The sequence below is a fragment of the Megascapheus bottae genome, chromosome X (genome assembly GCF_031878675.1).
Source record: "Megascapheus bottae isolate mThoBot1 chromosome X, mThoBot2.hap1, whole genome shotgun sequence".
NCBI classification, from domain to species: Eukaryota; Metazoa; Chordata; class Mammalia; order Rodentia; family Geomyidae; genus Megascapheus; species Megascapheus bottae.
The window spans coordinates 88,607,365-88,627,583 of record NC_143547.1 but is presented as its reverse complement, the minus strand read 5'-3'; the positions used below and the strand labels follow the sequence as shown (position 1 = coordinate 88,627,583).

Here is a 20,219-nt window from a genome sequence, read left to right as displayed (position 1 = left end):
AATGTACCATAAAGCTTAACAGAAACAATTTAAATATGGGATGATGAGGTGATAACTAACACTTACTGAAAAATCTATTGTAAACTAGGTCTTCAGCTCAGCTAGGAAGAGGAAAGGTGGGTGATGTAGGATACAAAGAGGAAACAAACAGGAATGGGAGAAGGAAAGGGAGAGAAAAACGTGAAAGTGTAACAATGTTCAGAAGTAATATACTCACTACCTGACGAATATAACTATAACCACACTATACATCACCCAACAATAAAAAAAACATAGTTCCTTCTAAGATCAAGCACACATAAACAAGTCTTCACAATCAAATAAGAGGTGAGGTTCACTTTGTACAAAATGCAATGGGAAATGAGGAGATTTAGAGAATAGTCCTGCCAAGAGAGATTGAAAGGGATTTATTGAAGGTTTAATTGATTTAAGCTTTGAAAACATAAGTGGAAATTTTCCAGATCAATAGATGTGAGGATATAGTAAAGCAATATTGTAGCTAAATTGAAAGTGTAAGTAAAATGTTGGAGGTGTGAGCCAGCACAGCCAAGGAAATAGAGATGAGACTGTAAAGGTAAATTGCTAAAGCCAGCACCTGTATACATTGTGATATATAAATTGATTTTATCAGTATTCGGGAGCCACTGAAGGATTTTTTAATAGAGTTGTAAAAAATGATTTATTTGACATCTGAAAAGAGAATCTCCTTGCAGTGTATAAGACAGCTGATAGAAAAAAAAGAGACTAGAGGAAGGTAGTGTCAAATCTGGAACAAGGGACTAGGACCATAGCTTAGTGGTAGAGTACTCCCCTAGCACGCAGGAAGCCCTGGGTTCAATTCCTCAGTACCACATACATAGAAAAAGCTGGAAGTGGCGCTGTGGCTCAGGTGGCAGAGCACTAGCCTTGAGCTAGTCCAAGGACGGTACCCAGGCCCTGAATTCAAGCCCCAGGACTTGCAAAACTAAAGCTTGAATAGTCCACATAAAACTGTGATGGACCAGAGACTAAGGGAATTGCACAGTGGTCAATCACTTCTGTAGCATTGAAAAGACCCCAGGTTTAATCACTAGCACTGCAAAATAAGGTTAAGAGTCTAAAATAAGGCAGTGGTAATGAAGGGATGGAGAAGAGGCTAAAGATTCAAGGTATTTCAGAGTTACACTCTGTCAGGACTTGGCAGATATGTAAAGGATGATGGTGGTGATGGGATTGGCATGGTGATATTCATTTGTATATAGGGTTTCCTTTATGAATTATCTTTTTTTCTGTACTACCATAGTACTCAAGCTAGCCTTTGTATAAGAATTCATTTTACTGCCTCATATTTGTCTGTTCTGGCAGGAGATAAGCCTATTACCATCAGCAATTATATATCTTTTTTTAAATTTTTTGCCAGTCATGGGGACTGAACTCAGAACCTGAGCACTGTCCTTGGGCTTTCTCAAGGCTAGTGCTTTAGCACTTGAGCCACAGCACTACTTCCAGCTTTTTTCTATGTATGTGGTACCGAGGAATTGAACCTGGGTCTTTGTGCACTCTTAACGCTAGGCCAAATTCCCAGCCCAGCAATTCTATATCTTAGTTCAGTTCCAGTCATTGAGGTCAATGAACATTAGATGTGATTGGATTGGCCTTCTCTGAAACATATGGACCAAGTCTTAAATTTTTTACAATGGAGTACTGGATGGATTACCTTCAAATATGGAATGTAGGAGAAAAAATGTTTGGGAAGATGAGATATCTGAGTATATACTCATTTTGAAATAGGTTAGACCCCTACGAGTGCATTCCAGATGGGTGGTGATATTCATTAGCACAGAAGGCAGAGATTAGGATTAAGGGAGGGCACTGTATTAAGTTGACTGCTCTAGAATAAGCAGAAGTCTTTTTCAGAAGCTTAATTACTAATAATTTTTTTAATGTAACTTCTATATAGACTGAAACAGAAATGGAAACACCATATTGTCCACCTATTAGAGGTAAGAAAATGAACTATTCTGTTTTCCAGTTAACTGGTCAGTTAAATAATGATCATTTTTATCCAGTTTTTTTTATTGTCAGGATAATGCATTGAGGGGTTACAGTTACATTTGTCAGGTGGTAGGTACATTACTTCTCGCACATTGATACCCCTTTTCATGTCTTTGTCCCATTCATCTGGTTTTAATTTTGACCTTTTCTTCCTACTTGTAAAGTCTGTGCTTATTTTGTTACAGAAAACTTTAAAATATCCATAATTATGAATAATATGATATTATATTTTAATAACAACTGGATGAATAGTCTCCTTAGGGTTTGTAAAGTGTGAGAAAGCAGGCTGTGATTTGGGAATTCCAATTGAAAGAATGTTACCTAAGGAAGACTCCATCTTTCGCTGTCATCTTTATTCCATGCATATTACACACCACACACACACACATACACACACACACACACACACACACACACACACACACACACACACACATTTTTTGGTCGATTGTGAGGCTTGAACTCTGGGCGTGGGCACTGTCCCTGAGCTCTTCAGCTCAAGGCTAGCACTGTACCACTAGGGAACAACACCACTTCCAGTTTTGTGGTGGTTAAATTGGAGATAATAGTCTCATGTGCCAGAGCTGGCTTTGAACTGCAGTCCTTAGATCTCAGCCTTCTGAGTAGCTAGGATTACAGGTATGAGCCATCAGTGTCTGGCTACTGCTCCTATTCTACATCCTAAAGTTTGCATATTCTAATCTACTCCTTCAACTCTCTCATAACCTTCTTTTCCATTTCTACCAAACCTCCTCTGAACTATTGAAATACATTCCTTTTAATCTCCTCTGTCTTTAAACCTACCCAAATGCAATCTTCTAGAAAGATCTTTGTATCTATAATTCAAGAAGAACTAACAAAGGAAGATAGAGATTAGTGAGCTGGGGTTTATCTGGAGCAGTTGTGAGCTCAGTGGAAGTTTATAGGTAGAGGATCTCAAAAAGAACATTGAGTCATCTTACCCTTGAAGCTAATGCCTATCTTAGATAAATAATACATCCTGGGGCCAGGAATTTGGCCAAGTGGTAGAGTGCTTGCCTAGTTTACATGAAGCCTTCGGTTCGATTCCTCAGTACCACATATGTAGAAAAAGCCAGAAGTCCTGGGTTTAATCTCAGGGCCTGAACACTATCCTTGGGCTTTCTCAAGGCTAACAGTCTACCACTTGAACCACAGCACTGGCCAAAAACATATACATCCTTAACTATGATAATTCTAGATACTATGTCAGCCCAGAAAGGAAAAGTGTACCATTTTCTCTTGTCTTTTTCCCCCAGAATTCACAACCCCCATGATGCATGTGCCTAAAGAATCTCTACCGAGTATTTCCAGACCAACAGTAAATATTTCTTTTATTCTACATATGACCAAAACAAATTAAATCTGAAATTATGGAGAGACTGGTATAAAGAACTCGCTCATAAAATGACAATTTACAATACCCCTAGTCTCTGAAATTGATAATGCTATAGTGAGAGTTTATGAAAATTAATATATAAACTTTACTGATGGTTATGAGCTACATCAGTATGGGATACATACATTAGTGTTGTGAGTCTTGAAGGCATGGGTAATATCAGTGGTGATATGTGAGCTGGATGAAGAAAAATGGTTGAGATTTTAAAAAATGGTCATTTGAAATTGGATTATTATATTTACCTTGACTCTTAATTATAATCACCTGAAGGAACATGAGTCGTCCCTCCCCTCCCAATACGCTTAATAGCCCTTATGTCATAGGGTCCACCAACCCAATGGCCTTCATATCATAGGCTTCCTAACTGGTGAACTTATAAAAAAAAATTGAAGTAAATGCTTATGCCTTGCAGGAACATGAAACTGTATGTGAATCACATGTCACCCAAAGGTGATCATTTTCAGAGACAGCCCTATTGTGTCACATGGTGTCCTTTATCTTCATTATCAGCATTGTAATGTTAGAAAGTGAAAAGCAGATGTTCATTGTACAGCATCTAGTCCAGCATACATTGCCTGTGTTGTACCAATCTGTTATCATAGAAATCAAAACAACATAGCATCCTTGGCTCTGTTAGCAATTTCTTAAGTGCTTTGCTGGCTCTAAAAAGATTACCATAGTTTAAGAGACGTCATCCAGGAGGAAACTTGCTGGAGTCTTCCAAAATGAATTTTACATAAGGGAGGTTAGAAAGTCACATCATTTGCTATATCCTATTTTTAATGCCTAGTGACAGACACACTATGTAATAGCTAAAATGTCATGTATCAGCTGTAACAAGTAATATTGTAAAAAGTGTGTTGTTGTACATGTATGAATGAACATTTATGAATCACTTTCCATGTGTACTGTGCTACACCAAAGCATCCATAATCAGTATGCTCAGTACATAGAGACATGTTTAGTTGCTGCATAATAAGAATTAATTCATTTTTATTAGCCTCCATACAAAGCTAGAAAAAAGTGTTCCCCAGTATAAAATAGATGCTAAACCTGATGCTGTACATACCCAAAAAGTCAATAAATAAACATAGGCCATAGATTTATTTTAATATTTGTTTATGTTTGGTACTAGTGTTTGAACTCAGGGCCTTGTGCTTGGTTGGGAGGCTCTCAGGCCCTAGAGCAATACCACTGGTCCTCTACGCCATAGATTTTTAAAAGAAGTTTTGAAATATATTGGATAACATGGATCTATGAAATGAAGCAGATATCATATTTATTTTGAGAAATAGCATGAACACAATTACTGCAATAGAATGTAATCTCCTTTTCCAACTTGTTTCTCTCATTCCATCAGTTTCAGGAAATGTATTACTAAGGGTTTGTGTTCACTTCTTAGACCTGGAAAGGAATTAAATATATTTTGCTGATTCTATCTCCCCCCAAATGGTTTTTGGCCAAGTGAAAAAAAATAAAAAACCACATTCTTTGTATGTGGAGAGCTTGATCTCTTCTTCCTGTCACTCTAAAAATGTTTCTCCTACAGTTAGCTTTGTTTAAAAGCACACATATACTTTTGGCTGTTCAGATGATTGTCTTCCACACTGATACGAACATTCTCCCAATAATATAATAATATATGTAATGTAAACCAAATGAAACAACTTTGTTATGAGTTAACATTTTTTTAAGTTTTTTAATTTCTAGGGGTTTTTTGTTGTTGTTTTGTTTTTTGTCAGTTGTGGGGCTTGAACTCTGAGCCTGGGCACTGTCCTTGAGCTCCTCAGCTCAAGGCTCTGCTTTATTACTTGAGCCATGGTACCACTTCATAATTTCTAGATTTATTTACTGCAAAAAATAACAAATGTGGGCCAGGAGCGTGGCCTAGTGATAATGTGCCCACCTAGCATGTGTGAAGCCCTGGGTTCGATTCACTGGAACCACAAACACAGAAAAAAGACAGAAATAGCACTGTTCTCTCAAGTGGCTGGGTGCTAGTCTTGAGCAAAAAATGTCCAAGGACAAGTGCCCAGACCCTGAGTTCAAGCCCCAGGACTGACAAATAATAATAATAATAATAATAATAATAATAATAATAATAACAAGTGTTCAAGTAATTGAAAGCTTCTTTGGGGGCATTTTTGTCTCACTGTTTATATTTTCTTATGATACATATAGATAAGACATGCTCATTTGGATGAAGAACACACAAGGACACGAAGAAACACCAAAAATTCAAGTAAATATTATCAATAGTTATTAAGTAAATCCCACAGCCCATTAATTCATTCACTTGACTAATATTTATTGAGCTTCTGCTAATATCAAACTGTACTAATTATCTAACATGCAAAGTAGTAAAGTGATGATCCTTACCCTTAGATTTGAGTTTAGTAGGGAACACTCATGTCAATCACAACAGAATATGATAAATATATGTTGGAAGTGTGTATAAAGTTCAATGGAATTGGGGGGGAGGGAAATGGGTACCAAGACATGTGAAAGGGTATCAATGTATGTGAATTAATGCACCTTCTATCTGGCAAATATCATGTAACCCTTTTACTAATTACAATAAAAAAAATTTGTCTCAGTGATATAAAAAAAAAGTTCAATGGAATCATAGAATAGGCAGGGAGTCTTTTACAGGAAAATATCCATAACTGAGCTGAGATATGAAGGATGACAATTTTTAGGCAGATATATGGAACATGATAGAATCTTCCCCCCTCAAAAAAGATACCAAGATACATGGACATTAGAGCATGGAATATTTTATGGAAACAAATTTTCACAGAATTCCTTTAGCTAAAAGTTCAACATAGGGAGTTGCAGATGAAGTTGAATTTAGATAAGGATTGGACTTAGATAAGGATTAGATCCTTAAGATTTTGGTACACCATGCCAAGCATTCACCTTTTATCCTAATATTTAAGAGTAATTATTGAACAACACCAGAATCATATGCTTAGAATTTGCCTTTGTTGAAAAAGAAAATGGCAGAAGGCTGAGATGTGAGGATTATAATTCAAAGGCAGCCAGGGAGGGAAAGTCTATGACATTCATATGTCCAAGTAGTCACTGAAAGAGTGGAAATGCAGCTGTTAGAGTGCTACCCTTGAGCAAAAAATCTCATGTACAGCACCCAGACTCAGACTACAAGCCCCATGACTGACAAAAAAAAGGAATATGTAATTAGAAGAAAACAGGATGGACCTAAAGAAGCAATGAAAGTAACAAAAGAAGCAATAATAGTTCAATTATTGTTTGGGTTTTTTTGCCAGTTCTGGGGACTGAGCTTAGGGCCTGAGCACTGTCCTTGGGCTTTCCTCAAGGCTAATGCTCTACCACTTGAGCCTCAACACCACTTCCAGCTTTTCTATGTATGTGGTACCAGGAATATTGAGCATTTCCTCATGTGTTTATTTGCCATTTTTACTTCATTGCTTATCTCTTTTTGCTCATTTAGTGATTGATTATAAAGTTTTTGGAGTGATTACTTTCTTGAGCGCCTTGTATATGCTAGATATAAGGCTTTTGTCAGGTATATTATGGCAAAGATCATCTCCCAGATTGTTGGCTGTCTTTCTAGTTTAGTATCCATGTCCTGGACTATCCAGAAACCTTTTAGTTTTATGTAATCCCATTTTTCAAGTCTCTCTCCTATCTGCTGTGCCCACTGGGACTCTTCAAATAGTTCCTTCCTATGCCTATAATTTCTCCTATTTTTCCTACTCTCTCTTGCAGTAATTTCATGTCTGACATTAAGGTCTTTGACTCACTTTTGATCCACTTTGACTTAATATTTGTGCATGGTGACAAATGTGTCCACTTTTAGCTTTCTGTATATGGATGCCCGGTTTTTCCAACATCAATTATTGAATAGGTTATCTTTTTTCCAGTATATATCTTTGGCTTCCTTATCAAACATCAGATACCTGGAAGTATATGGCTTTATTTCTGGATCTCCTAGACTGTTCCATTGATTTTGGGGTCTATTTTTTGTGCAATACCGAGCTGTTATTATAGCTCTGTAGTAAAGCTTGAGATTTGGGATTGTGATACCTCCAGAATTTTTTCCCCTAGAATTACCTTGGCTATTTAAGGTCTTTTGTGGTTCCATATGAATTTTTGGATTGCTTTTTCTATCTCAGTAAAAAAAAAAAAAGGTCATTGGGATTTGGTTGGGAACTGCTTAAAAGCTGTGCATAATTTTTGGCAGTATGGACATTTTCACATTATTAATTCTACCTCTCTGTGAACATGGAAGGTCTTTCCATTTCCTGATGTCATCTTTGAATTCTTTCCTCAAATTTATGTGGCTTTTTCTATAAGAGTCTTTTGCTTCTTTGTTAAATCCATAAGGAGCTAGGCTTTTCCCTGTTGGAAGATTCCTGACTACTTCTTCAATCTCATTGTGTGTTATGTTTAAGTGTGGTTTGTTTAAGTAGTTTATACCTTCTTGGTTCAGCTTAGGAAGTTTGTATATCTCTAGAAATTTATCCATTTCTTACTAGATTTTCAATCTTATTAGAGTGCAGATTTTGAAATTAGACCTTCATAATCTTTTGGATTTCTTGAATGTTTGTTGTAATGTTTCCTTTGATTGATTTGATTTCCTTTGATTGATTGATTTGTTGATTTGAGTCTCTTCTTCATCAATTTAGACAGTGACTGTCAATTTTATTGACTTTTCTAAAAGAACCAGTTTTTTGCTTTGTTAATTGGAAGTATAGTTTTTTAGTCTCTAGTTCATTGATTTCTACCCTGATCTGTACTCTCTCCTATAATCTGGTAGTTTGTGGTTTGGTTTGTTCTTGTTTTTCTAGCAATTTTATTTGCATTATGAGGTTATTTGCACCATTTCTGTTTTCTTTTATAATTTAATTCTATTCTCAAGGTGATGTACAAAGGGGTTACAGTTGCATTTGTAAAGTAGTAAGTATATTTCTCATAGAGCTTTCTTACCCCTTCCCTTGTTTTTTCCAATGTTCCCTTCCCCCCAACCCCCTCACATTGTAAAGTTCATTTCCAACATATTGTCTTGAGAATATTCTGTTTTCTTTATGTACATATTTAGAGCTATGAACTTTCCTCTTAACACTGCTTTTTCTGTATCCCAGAGGTTCTGGTATAATGTGTTTCCATTTTCAGCTAATTGTAAGAACTTTCTGACTTCCTATTTCTCGAGTGAATCAACTTATTCAGCATTGTGTTGTTCAGTGTCCATGTTCTTGTTTTCTGCAATATGTATTTTTTCATTTTTTATTAAAGAATTTATTAACATTGACTTTTACATCATATTTCAAATGACATATTTAACAAACAAGTATTCAAGAAGGCAATTTCTATATACAATCACTGGCATTTAGACTTTAGAACATAATTAAAATTAGGCTGAGGGTTTGTATGTCACAGATACATATTAATCTATGTAATAAAACATTATGTGTACAGAGTCATAGATTTTTATGTCTGTGTAGTTGTGTTTATATTTCCAATACCATGTCCATAGCATTGGGTATGCAAATATTGAGTCCTTGCTCTTGTACTCTTTGGATTTAATAGCCACATATTAAGGATACCATGCGCCTTTTGTTCCTTTGGTCTTGACTTATCTCACTCAACATGATTCGCTCTAGATTCATCCACTTCCCCGCGAATGCCATTATTTTATCTTGTCTGTTGGCTATGTAGAATTCCATTGTATATATATATATATATATATATATATATATATATATATATATACCTCATTTTCTGTATCCATTCATCTGCAGTAGGGCATCTGGATTGTTTCCATTGCCTGGCTATTGTGAATTGTGCAGAGATGAACATAGCTGAGCAGGTGTCCTTATCGTATCCTGGGTTATGATGTTCAGGGTAGATGCCCAGGAGTGGTATGGTGGGATCATAGGTAAGGTCAATTTTCAGTTCTTTAAAAAACATCCACACTGCTTTCCACAGTGGCTGAACTTGCTTGCAGTCCCACCAGCACTGCAAGAGGGTTCCTTTTTCTCCACGACCCCTCTAGTATCTGTCATTGTCTAAGTTCAAAATTTTGGCCATTCTTATTGGAGTAATGTGGTATCTTAGGGTTGATTTTATTTGCATTTCCTTTATGACCATGGATGATGAGCATTTTCTCATATGCTTTTCTGCAATATGTTTTGTTGCTGAGAATTACTTGAATTCCATTTTGATCAAGTAAGATGCAAGGAGTTACCATGTCTTTCTGTATTTGTTCAGACCTTTGTGTGTTAGGATATGATCAATTTTGAAGAATGTTTGTGGGCTGCTGAAAAGGATGTATCGTGTGGTTGTTGGCTACAATTCGCTTTCAATATCTATTAAGTCCCTTTGGGTTATAGTATCATTTAATTCAGAGACATCTTTGCTGATCTCTTTTTTACTTGACCTGGCCTTTGGAAAGAGTGGAGTATTAAAGTGTCTCACTATTTTGGTATTGGGGTTTATCATATTCTATAAGTCTAAGAGGATTTGTTCATGTACCTAGGTGCTCCATTATTTGCTGAGTAAGGTTTAATCATTGTGAATTCCTCTTCATAGTTTATTTTCTTTATTACTATGTAATGACCTTTCTTGTCTCTTCATAATGATTTTAATGAGAACTCTATCTGATAACAATATGGCTATTCCTGCTTTCTGGCAGGTTGCATTTGCACGAAAGAATTTTTTTCATCCTATCACTTGGTCTTTGACTATGGGATGGGTTTCTTGGAGACAGAAAGTGGTTGAATTTTGTTCTTCTTTTCTTTTTAATCCAATCTGCTGCTCTATGTCTTTTGGTTGGGAAGTTTAGTGTATTAATAATTAACATTACTATGGAGAAATGTGTCATTTTGTTCTTCTCCCTCTTGCTTCTTTCCTCTTCTTGTGTTTACTAGCCTTCAAGTGATTTTATTTGGTGTTGTGTCTCCTTGACTTCAATTATCTTCTTCAAATAGTATGTTTCTATATAATAAAGATTTAGTTGTGGAAGGTTTCGCTTGTTTATGTCAATTGGGAATATTAGCTATGCTGGGTACACCAGTTTCGGTAGGCAATTGTTGCTATTTAGAACTTGAATTATGCCAGGCTCTCCTCGCATTCAGGGTTTGTGTGGAGAAACATGCAGTCATTTTAATCTTCTTTCCATTGTAATAGAGTTCTCGCCTTGATTTTGCTGCATTTAAAATTAATTTCTTGATTTTAAGTCCAATGTTTTCACAATGCTATGGTCTAGAAATATTTTTTCTCACTTTTGTCTACTAGGAATTCTATATGTCTCTGTCAAGTGGCTAAGATTCTCTTGAGACTGGGGAAGTTTTCTGATATTATTTTGTTTCAATGTTTTTTTTAATTCTTCTTCCACATGTTCTGATTATGTATAAAGTTGGTATTTTGACTGAATTTTTTTTGCTAGTCCTGGGGCATGAACTCAGGGCCTGAGCACTGTCCTTGGGCTTTTCTCAAGGCCATACCTCTACCACTTAAACCACAGCACCACTTCTAACTCTTTCTTTTTTTCTTTTTTTTTTGTCAGTCATGTGGCTTGAATTATGGGCCTGGGTGCTGTCCCTGAGTTCTTCAGCTCAAGGCTATTGCCCTACCTGTTGAGCAAGAGCCCCACTTCCTGTTTTCCAGTGGTTAACTGGTCTCATGGTCTTTTGTGCCCACGCTGGCTTTGAACCGCGATCATAAGGTCTCAGCCTCCTGAGTAGCTAGGATTACAGGCGTGAGCCACCTTGCCAGGCCACTTCCAACTTTTTCTATGTATGTGATAATGAGGAATCGACCCAGGCCTTCATGCATGCTAGGCAAACACTCTACCACAAGGCCAAACTCGCAGCCCTGAATTTGCCAGTGCTTGAATTTCCCTTTAATATGTCTTTTTTTCCTATGTACTAGTTCCTCTGCTTTATGCTCAACAATTCATAACCTGTATTCTTTTTTTTCTTTTTTGCTAGTCCCAGTGCTTGAACTCAGGCCCTAGGCACTATCCTTGGGCCTTCCTCAAGGCTAGCAACCTGTGGTCACTGGGTAGTTGTCCCTCAGTGAGGCATGGACAAGCTCTTGGGTCCAGCTGAGTGCTATCCCTGCCAGTACTACGTCTGAGGGTGTCTTCCAGAAGCCTTTTGTGCCAGGTTAGCCATGAACAATAGCACTGTGGACTATTAGCAGCATCAGATGTCAAGATGTTCAAGCTCGCTTCTGAGGCTAGGTGGGAATAGACTCTCTCAGTATGATGGTGTCCCTTTATGGGTCAGCTAGGTATGGAACCCCACTGTGGTTGGGGGCATCCCACAGATGAAATGCCTTAGCTGGATTTTAGCAACCTCTAAAGATATTTTAAATGAGGCATAGAATGGAGGCTCATGTCTGTAACCCTAGTTACTGAGGCAGCAGAAATCTGAGTGGTAAGGTTCCATGCCTGGCCAGTGGGACATTCCAAGAATCTTATCTCCAATAAGCCATTGACTCACTGGAGTCAGTACAACTGGGAACTGGGTGCTGGGTTTGTTAGGAACGTCTCTGAAGCTTTTCTTCCTCATATCTGGCCCCCAAATATTATTGAGTGCTTGCTATATCCCATTCACCAGACTAGTAATTATAGTACAGTAAGTCCTATAATATAATAGTATTTTAGGGCTTTTTAGAAGCATTGACAGAAGATATTGTCAACATTTCATTTTTCAGAGATGGAAGATGTGACACAAGCTGTTCAAATCCTAAAGAATGAGAATTTTGAAAGAGGGACACTAGAGTTCTGCACAAAGGAAATAGTAAAGATTAAGGCTCTGGGGTGTTAAAGCTATGATATAGTTAGAAAATTTCAGTATTACTCTATATCTCTGTTCTCTATGTATATGTTTATTTATAGCTAGAACAGGCTAACAAGGTAGGTAAGGCCTCAGATTTTAAGGAAAATTTTATGCCTCCTCAGGAGTCCCTGAAGGGTTTAAACAGAACAGTGACCACAGAGAATAGAAACCTAGTGATATAAGTTAATTATCCTTTCAGACATAGCTGGTAAAGGATACCAATAAACAGTATTATTTTTTTCTCCAAAATACCTCTAGGATTAGACATTGATTCTTATTCTTCACCGTCACATGGGTAAGTATGAAAATTTAACAAAATGCTATTTTAGTAATTATATAAAGAAGCTACTTGAGGAAAGATATATCTGATCCCTTCGTTCTTATAATTCTACTTATACATAGTGAAAGTCACGTATTTTCCTAACCTCTGGTATTAAACTAACATTGTAAAGTAGGCAGTTTATCATCTTTTGATGGGGTTCCTTAATTCAAAAGGTTCAAAAATATGGGCACAAGACAGGTATGTAACCCCATTTGTTCTCTTTTTTTCTAGTACTATCCCAAAGAACACGTGTAGTGAGATTGATCAAATATTACTAAGAACCCACAAAATCAGAATAAGAAGGAAAAAGTGTGATAAGAGTGGCAAGAATAAGCAACTGCAACAATTATGCTTTGAAGTCTGAGAATGCTTTTATGATTAGGATGAGCTTTTTCTCAGTTTTGTTCTTATCTACTTTTTGCTTTTCTCTAATGTATGCCATTAAAACAGAAAGCCTACAGGGCCAGATAGCACCATAGACACAGGAAATATAATATTCCATTTGCTACCTAGGGTATAAAGTATAACGAAAACAAAATAAATCTTGAATTACAGAAGAGCTATACAAAAATTGGATTACAGAAGATCTATAAAGAGGGAAATTGGGCTAAGAAACTATGTCAGGGAAATAAAGTAACTGAAGCCAAGGATAGAACCTATGTCACTGACATCAGCAGTCGTGTTCCTGGCCACATCTTGCAAAATGATATTTATCTGAGGATGGGTTGTTACAACCTATCCCTGTTACTAAGCAGAAACTTCTAAGATTTTTTCTACAAAGAATTAGGTTATAATTTCTCAATCTGGCTGTATTTCTCAAAATTGAATTGTAGAGAAAATTCAATTGAGAGAAAAAGTAAATTCATGTATTTGGGGGGGGGGGAGTCTGTTGTGGGGCTTGAACTCTGGGCATGTATGCTGTCTCTGAGTTCTTCAGCTCAAAGATAGCACTCTACCAATTGAGCCACAGTGGTTAGTTGGAGATAAGAGTCTCATGGACTTTAGTGTCCAGGCTGGTTTTGAACCATGATCCTCAGATCTCAGTCTCCTGAGTAGCTTACAGGCATGAGCCACCAGTGCTCGGCTAGAAAAAGTAAATTCAATTACAAGATATTCTGAGTAAAAGTGAAAATTATTTGTCATTGTTTTCCTTTAAGAAGTTCAGAATGAAGAGAAGCAGGATCCGTTTTGGCAGAAAAACATCAAAATAAGTCAGATTTGGTGTCTTTTTTTGTTGTTGTTTGGTCATGGGACTTGTTTTAGCTACAGTTCAGTAAGATGTAGATTTGCTCCTGAGTAACAGGTGATAATAATTATGATTAGAATATAAAACAGAATATTGTGATAGCTAGGAAAAAGCTACAGTTAGTTTGGTATCGAACATAATTTTTAAAACCATAATTATAATCCACAGTTATCTAATTAATCATCACCTATAGAATAGCTTCTCCTATTGTGAAAGAGTATTAAGTAAGTGAATTAATCAGAAAGTTCTGATCAAGGGGCCGGGTGTTTGGCCTAGTGATAGAGTGCTTGCCTAGCATCCTTGGTACTACATACATAGAAAAAGCCGGAAGTTGTGCTGTGGCTCAAGTCATAGAGCTCCAGCCTTGAGAAAGCCCTGAGTTCATGCACCAGGAGTAGCAAAAAAGAAAAGAAAGCTCTGATCAGAGCACGAAGAAAAGAAGGCTCATCCTCGCACTCTCCCATTCCTCAACCTCTCTCCTTTCTCCCTCCTTCTCTATGCTCTTCTCATTTACTACTAAATAAACACGAGAAAAGATGAATCAAGATGAAGCTATTTATGGTAGTTCATCCCTTTACCTATAGCACTGAGGTGACTGAGGCAGGAGGACTGCAAACTCCAGGAGAGCTTGGGCTGCATAGAGAGACTCTGCTGAGATAGAGGCAGAAAGACAGAAAGAGAGGGAGAGAGGATGAATTCAAATATTGGAGAAAGTACCATAATTTATTAACCCCAAGTGATAAAATTATTCTCTCTTCACTTTTTAGAAAATGTATATCCCACCATCAAGATCATCAAGTGACGGTATGAATTATGAATTATAGTACTAAGGCAACATATTAATAATATTGTCTAATTACAGTAAAAAGAAAACAATCAATGAAAATCTACCTATTAACATTCTTCAGTTTCCCTGTGACTTTTGTTTTTCCTTGACTTTGTTATTGTTAACACAAGGCACAGTTATCCATTAGACACTGTTATCTTGAGATAGTAGATTGGGAAAACTTAGATCTATCCCATGAAAAAAATAACAAATATCACATACCCACTTCATAATAGGAATCCATTAAGGGAAAACCAGGTCAGAGTGTTTCCTGCCTTTCATGCAATGTGCTTGGATGTCTCAATTTTATATCAAGTAAAAAGACTCTAAGGAACAGGTACCAGTGGCTCATTCCTATACTCCTAGCTTCTAGAGTATAGAGTGGTAGCTCTGGGCAAAAAGCAGCTCAAGACATAGACCCTTAGTTTTAACCCCCACAGAAGACTCTAATATTGGCTATTCTATGAAAAGAAAAGACCTAGCTACCTAAGAAGTATTTGTACTTGGCAAAGCTGAGTGTTAATTTCCTGGGCTCCAACTCTGGGGCTATACAGCAACCATGTAGGAAAGGAGATTGAGGAAGTCTCATACACTCACGCGTATGCCTGTCTAATTCTTAGATTATGTAACACAAACAAAGATATATATACTGGCACCAAAAATTATTCTTGGCTTAATAATATAGTCAGTTGCTAGGCAGCAATGGCTCGTGCCTGTAATCTTAACTACTCAAGAGGCTGAGACCTGAGGTTCACGGTTCAAAGCCAGCCCGGGCAGTAAAGTCTGTGAGACTCTTACCTCCAGTTAATCACCAGAAAACTGAAAGTGGCACTGTGGATTAAAGTAATAAAACACTAGCCTTGAGTTGAAGAGCTCAAGGACAGCACCCAGGCCCAGAGTTCAAGCCCTGTGACGGCCAAAATAATAATAATAAACTAATAATAATAATAATGATAATAATAATAATATGAACAGTCAGCATCGGTGTCTCATGCTTGAAATCCTACTTGAGAAAATGTGACTAGGAGGCTCATAGTTCAAGACCAGCCCAGGCAGAAAAGTTCAGTAGATCCCTTCTCAATACATAGCTGGGCATAGAGACTCATTTCTGTCATCCGAAATTCATGGGGTGCTAAGATAAGAAGTACTATGGTTCCAGATCAGTCAGAGCAGAAAAGTCCATGAGATTTCTCAACAAAAGAACCTAGGTATGGGAGTTGGCCCCTGTTACCCCATCTACTTTGGGAAATCTAAATATACATATCATATCCAGGTATGTGCCTGGGCAGGAAGCAAGACCTTGTCTCAAAAAATTCGAATAACTAGCACAAATAAAGGGCTAGTGGTATGGCTCAGAAGTAAGCACAAGGTCCAGAATTCAAATCCTAATATTACCAAAAAATAATAATATAGTGAGTCCAATTATAGTGACTAATGCCCATAATCCCACCTTTCTGGCATCAGGAGGATTGCAGTACAAGACCAGCCTCATCTTCATCAAAAAGCCAGATGGGGCCCGGGGGTTTGGCCTGGTGGTAGAGTGCTTGCCTGGCATGTATGAAGACTCATGTTCAATTCCTCGGTACCACATACATAGCTGAGGCTCAAGTGGTAGAGTTCTAGGCTTGAGGAAGCCCAAGGACAGTGCTTAGGCCCTGAGTTCAAGCCCCAAGACTGGCAAAAAAAAAAGCCAGATGGTTGTTAGCACCTGTGATCCCAGCTATAAAGGAGAGCATAGGTAGAAGGATCATCGAATGCCAGCTTCAGGAAAAAATGTGAAAATCTGATACTAAAGCATAAAAAGAGCTGGAGTTATAGCTCAAAAGGAAGAGTCTTGCCTAGTAAATAGGAGGCGCTGAACTCAAATCACAGTACTGCATATTTATATGTGTATAAAGAAGCTCAAAAATCACATTTCATCTGCAACATTTCACTTTGGTAAAAACATTAAATTACAGCTGGGCACAGTAGCTCATGCCTGTAATCCTAGCCACTCAGGAGATTGAGATCTGAGGATCACGGTTTAAAGCCAGCCAGAGCACTAAAGATGTGAGTCTCTTATTGCTGGAAAATGAGAAATGGGGCTGTGGCTTAAGGAGTAGGGTGGTAGCCTTGAGCTGAAGAGCTCAGGGACAACATCCAGGCCCAGAATTCAAGCCCCATGACCAAAAACAAAAACAAAAAAAAGCCAGTTACCAGTGGCTCATACCTAAAGTCCTAGGTACTCAGGAGGCTGAGATCTGAGAATCATGGCTTGACGTCAACCCAGGCAGGAAAATCTGTGAAACTCTTATCTCTAATTAACCACCAAAAAGCTGGAAATGGAGCTGTGGCTCAACTGCGAGAGTTCTATAATTGAGCAAAAGAGCTCAGGGATAGCACCTTGGCCCTCAGTTCAAGTCTCAGGAACTTGCTCACAAATGCACACACACACACACACACACAAAATATATATAACTTTAAGATATATACATGTATATAAATACATATACACCTATATATGTATTAAAACAGCAGTATATAATATATATGTATGAAAATAACATAATGAGACCCATCAATAACTATTTCATCTGAAAGAAGAGAATGGGGGTTAGTAAACAGTACTAGAGAAGGTAATTTTTATGAAATTACAATATATGCTTGCCCCTATTTTATATATCAAGGTTGAAAATGCTACAGTGATCCTAAGAGTAATACTGTAGCTCTTATACATATAATCTCTGGTAATAAAAATGCATATTTAAATTCTTAGCTCATATACATTGGAATGCATTTGGACCAGGAAGGCAAGTAATTTCCCTATCAATGTGCAGAGATTACTTTTGGAAGTATTTCACTTAAGACATATTTTTATAAATGAGTATATATATTATACATATTTTTTTGCCAGTCCTGGGGCTTGGACTCAGGGCCTAGCACTGTCCTTGGACACTTTTTGCTCAAGGCTAGCACCCTGCCACTTGAGCCATAGCACCACTTCTGGCTTTTTCTGAGTATGTGGTACTGAGGAATCAAACCCAGGGCTTCGTGCATGGTAGGTAAGCAATCTACAACTAGGCTACACTCTCAGTCTGTAAATGAGTATATTTTTAACTATATACTGTCATCCTAAAGTATTTTTTCAAGATTATTGCCATTTGCTAGTCTGTATAGGAGGTATAAAAATAATTCAGAAAAAGAACTAGATAATGGTGGTGGTTGCATGGTATTTTAAGTTTATATGTATGCATATAATGTTGCTGGACTGTATTATTTAAATGGCAAATATTATGGCATGTCTATTTTATTTTATTTTATTTTATTTTGCCAGTCCTGGGCTTGAGCTCAGGGCCTGAGCACTGTCCTTGGACTTTCTCAAGGCTAGAGCTCTACCACTTGAGCCTCAGCACCACTTCCGACTTTTTTCTATGTATGTGGTACCAAGGAATCGAACCCGGGTCTTCATGCATGCTAGGCAAGCACTTTAACCACTAGGCCAAACTCTCGGCCCCGGCATGTCTATTTTATTACAATAAAATGCATTAAGGCCTCCAACCCCTTAACCAAGGGGTCAAGAGAGCTTTCTCTTAGTGTTAACGTTCTTTTAAATATTTGCCTAAATCTTAATACTCTGAGGGCTAACTTCAGAGATAATGATTGTGGAAACAAGATCCATATTATAAGAATTCTGTCATTGCTCCTGATGCACAAACACCAGGTACCTGGCTTTGTTGCCACAACATAGTGAAAAAGCTCTCCTATGGAAAGTAAGCACTCTTGATATTGACTGTCTTGAGAACAACAGCAAATTAAAATTATACCAATAGGGAACAGAATCTTTATGTCCCAAATATATCTACAAGTAGAAATGCATAAACAGATACACTTTACTCTTAGGCCAATTTGCAATGTGGACACAATTTATCCCTAAAGAAATGATCACTTGGACCAGGAGCATGGCCTTGAGGCAGAGTGCTCACCTAGTATGCACGAAGCCCTGGGTTTGGTTCCCCGGAACCACATATACAGAAAAAGACGGAAAGATGGAAGTGGTGCTGTGGCTCAACTGGCAGGGTGATAGCCTTGAGCAAAACATGTCCAAGGACCGTGCCCAGGCCCTGGGTTCAAGGCCCAGGACTGAAAAAAAAAGAAAGAAAGAAAGAAATGATCATTTGAGCCAGGTGTGGTGGTTCACGCCAGTAATCCTAACTAATGAAAGTCCATGAGACTCTTATCTCCAGTTAATCAGCATAAAACTGGAAGTGGTGCTGTGGCTCAAGTGGTAGAGCAATAGCCTTGAGCTGAAGAGCTCAGAAACAGTGCCCAAGCTCAGAGTTCAAGCCCCATGACTGACAAAAAAAAGAAAGAAAGAAATGATCATTCGAGTTTATTCCATGGGTTTCTACTTCAACTGTGACCAAATTCACTCTCCATTCAGCCTTTTGGGCTCTTGAAATCTAAATTCTAGCTCTACCCCCTTACTTCTACCCAAAGTTCCTTTACATCCCTCCCCAAATCAGTTTATACTAAGAATGTTTGTTTCCTGTTCATTTCCCCTAAATCATTAACATCAATTCATGCCAATTAATCTTTAAAGTTATCTTTAATGTTTTACATATATAAACACAGACAATTGTCAGCAGAATTCAACAGGGTGAGCCACAGAGCCCACAGGCTGACCTTTGCCACACTAAGGCTTTATCATCATTTGGCAGCTAAAATACATGTTCCACAAAAGCACAGAAATGTTTTGACTATAAAGTTTTTTTCACAAAATAGTTCTTTAGTGGCAATCTGATGTGTTTAAAGAACGATTGCATGGATAATAAATATAGTTTTACTTCTTTCCAAAGCATTTGTGTTATATAAACCTAAAATTGCTTACCTGACTTGTTTTTCTGAACATTATTTATCCCAAGTAATAAATGCTAAAAGTAAATCCTCCAATGGCTCTCAAATCAAAGAGAGTTATATTCAAACTACATATCATAGTCATACAGAATAAATCTATTTGTAATTAAATTGATGTTCCAAATAAAGCCTTTCCTAAAGTCTCTCCGTATAGAATGACTACCCTATGTACTGCGTAGCAATATTGAATTAAAGATTAGCCTCCTCATCCCTAAAATAGAATAAATTTATGTTTGATTTTCCTTTTATCCTTGCTCCCTTCCCTTTCAGATATCTTCAGAAGAACTGCACAATATAATTGAAAACATAATGACCTGGGTTGTATCTTCAGTAACTAATATATTGTACCCAGTCATCACCAAACACGACGAAAAGGTAATATATCCAATTTCTTCTAACTTTACTCTGTTTTTTTGTTTGTTTGGGTTTTTTGTCAGTCATGAAGCTTGATCTCTGGGCCTGGGTCCTGTCTCTGAGCTCTTCAGCTCAAGGCTAGCACTCTACCACTTTGAGATGCAGCACAACTTCCAGTTTTATGGTGGTTAATTGGAGATGATTCTCATGGACTTTCATGCCCAGGCTGACATTGAACGATGGTCCTCAGGTCACAGCCTCCTGAGTAGTTAGGATAACAGGCGTGAGCCACCAGCGCT

At 37.5% G+C, this 20,219-nt stretch overlaps 1 protein-coding gene across 1 annotated transcript; it reads left to right on the top strand.

Annotated features, from left to right (window-relative positions):
* Positions 1 to 1,940: 1,940 nt before the first annotated feature.
* Positions 1,941 to 20,018, top strand: LOC150041517 (uncharacterized). Its single transcript, XM_090326228.1, has 6 exons — positions 1,941 to 1,982; positions 3,312 to 3,373; positions 5,633 to 5,693; positions 12,538 to 12,574; positions 14,615 to 14,651; positions 19,837 to 20,018. Exons 1-6 carry the CDS (start codon positions 1,952 to 1,954, stop codon positions 20,014 to 20,016), a joined length of 408 nt encoding a protein of 135 aa, XP_090182354.1. The 5' UTR covers positions 1,941 to 1,951; the 3' UTR covers positions 20,017 to 20,018.
* Positions 20,019 to 20,219: the final 201 nt, after the last annotated feature.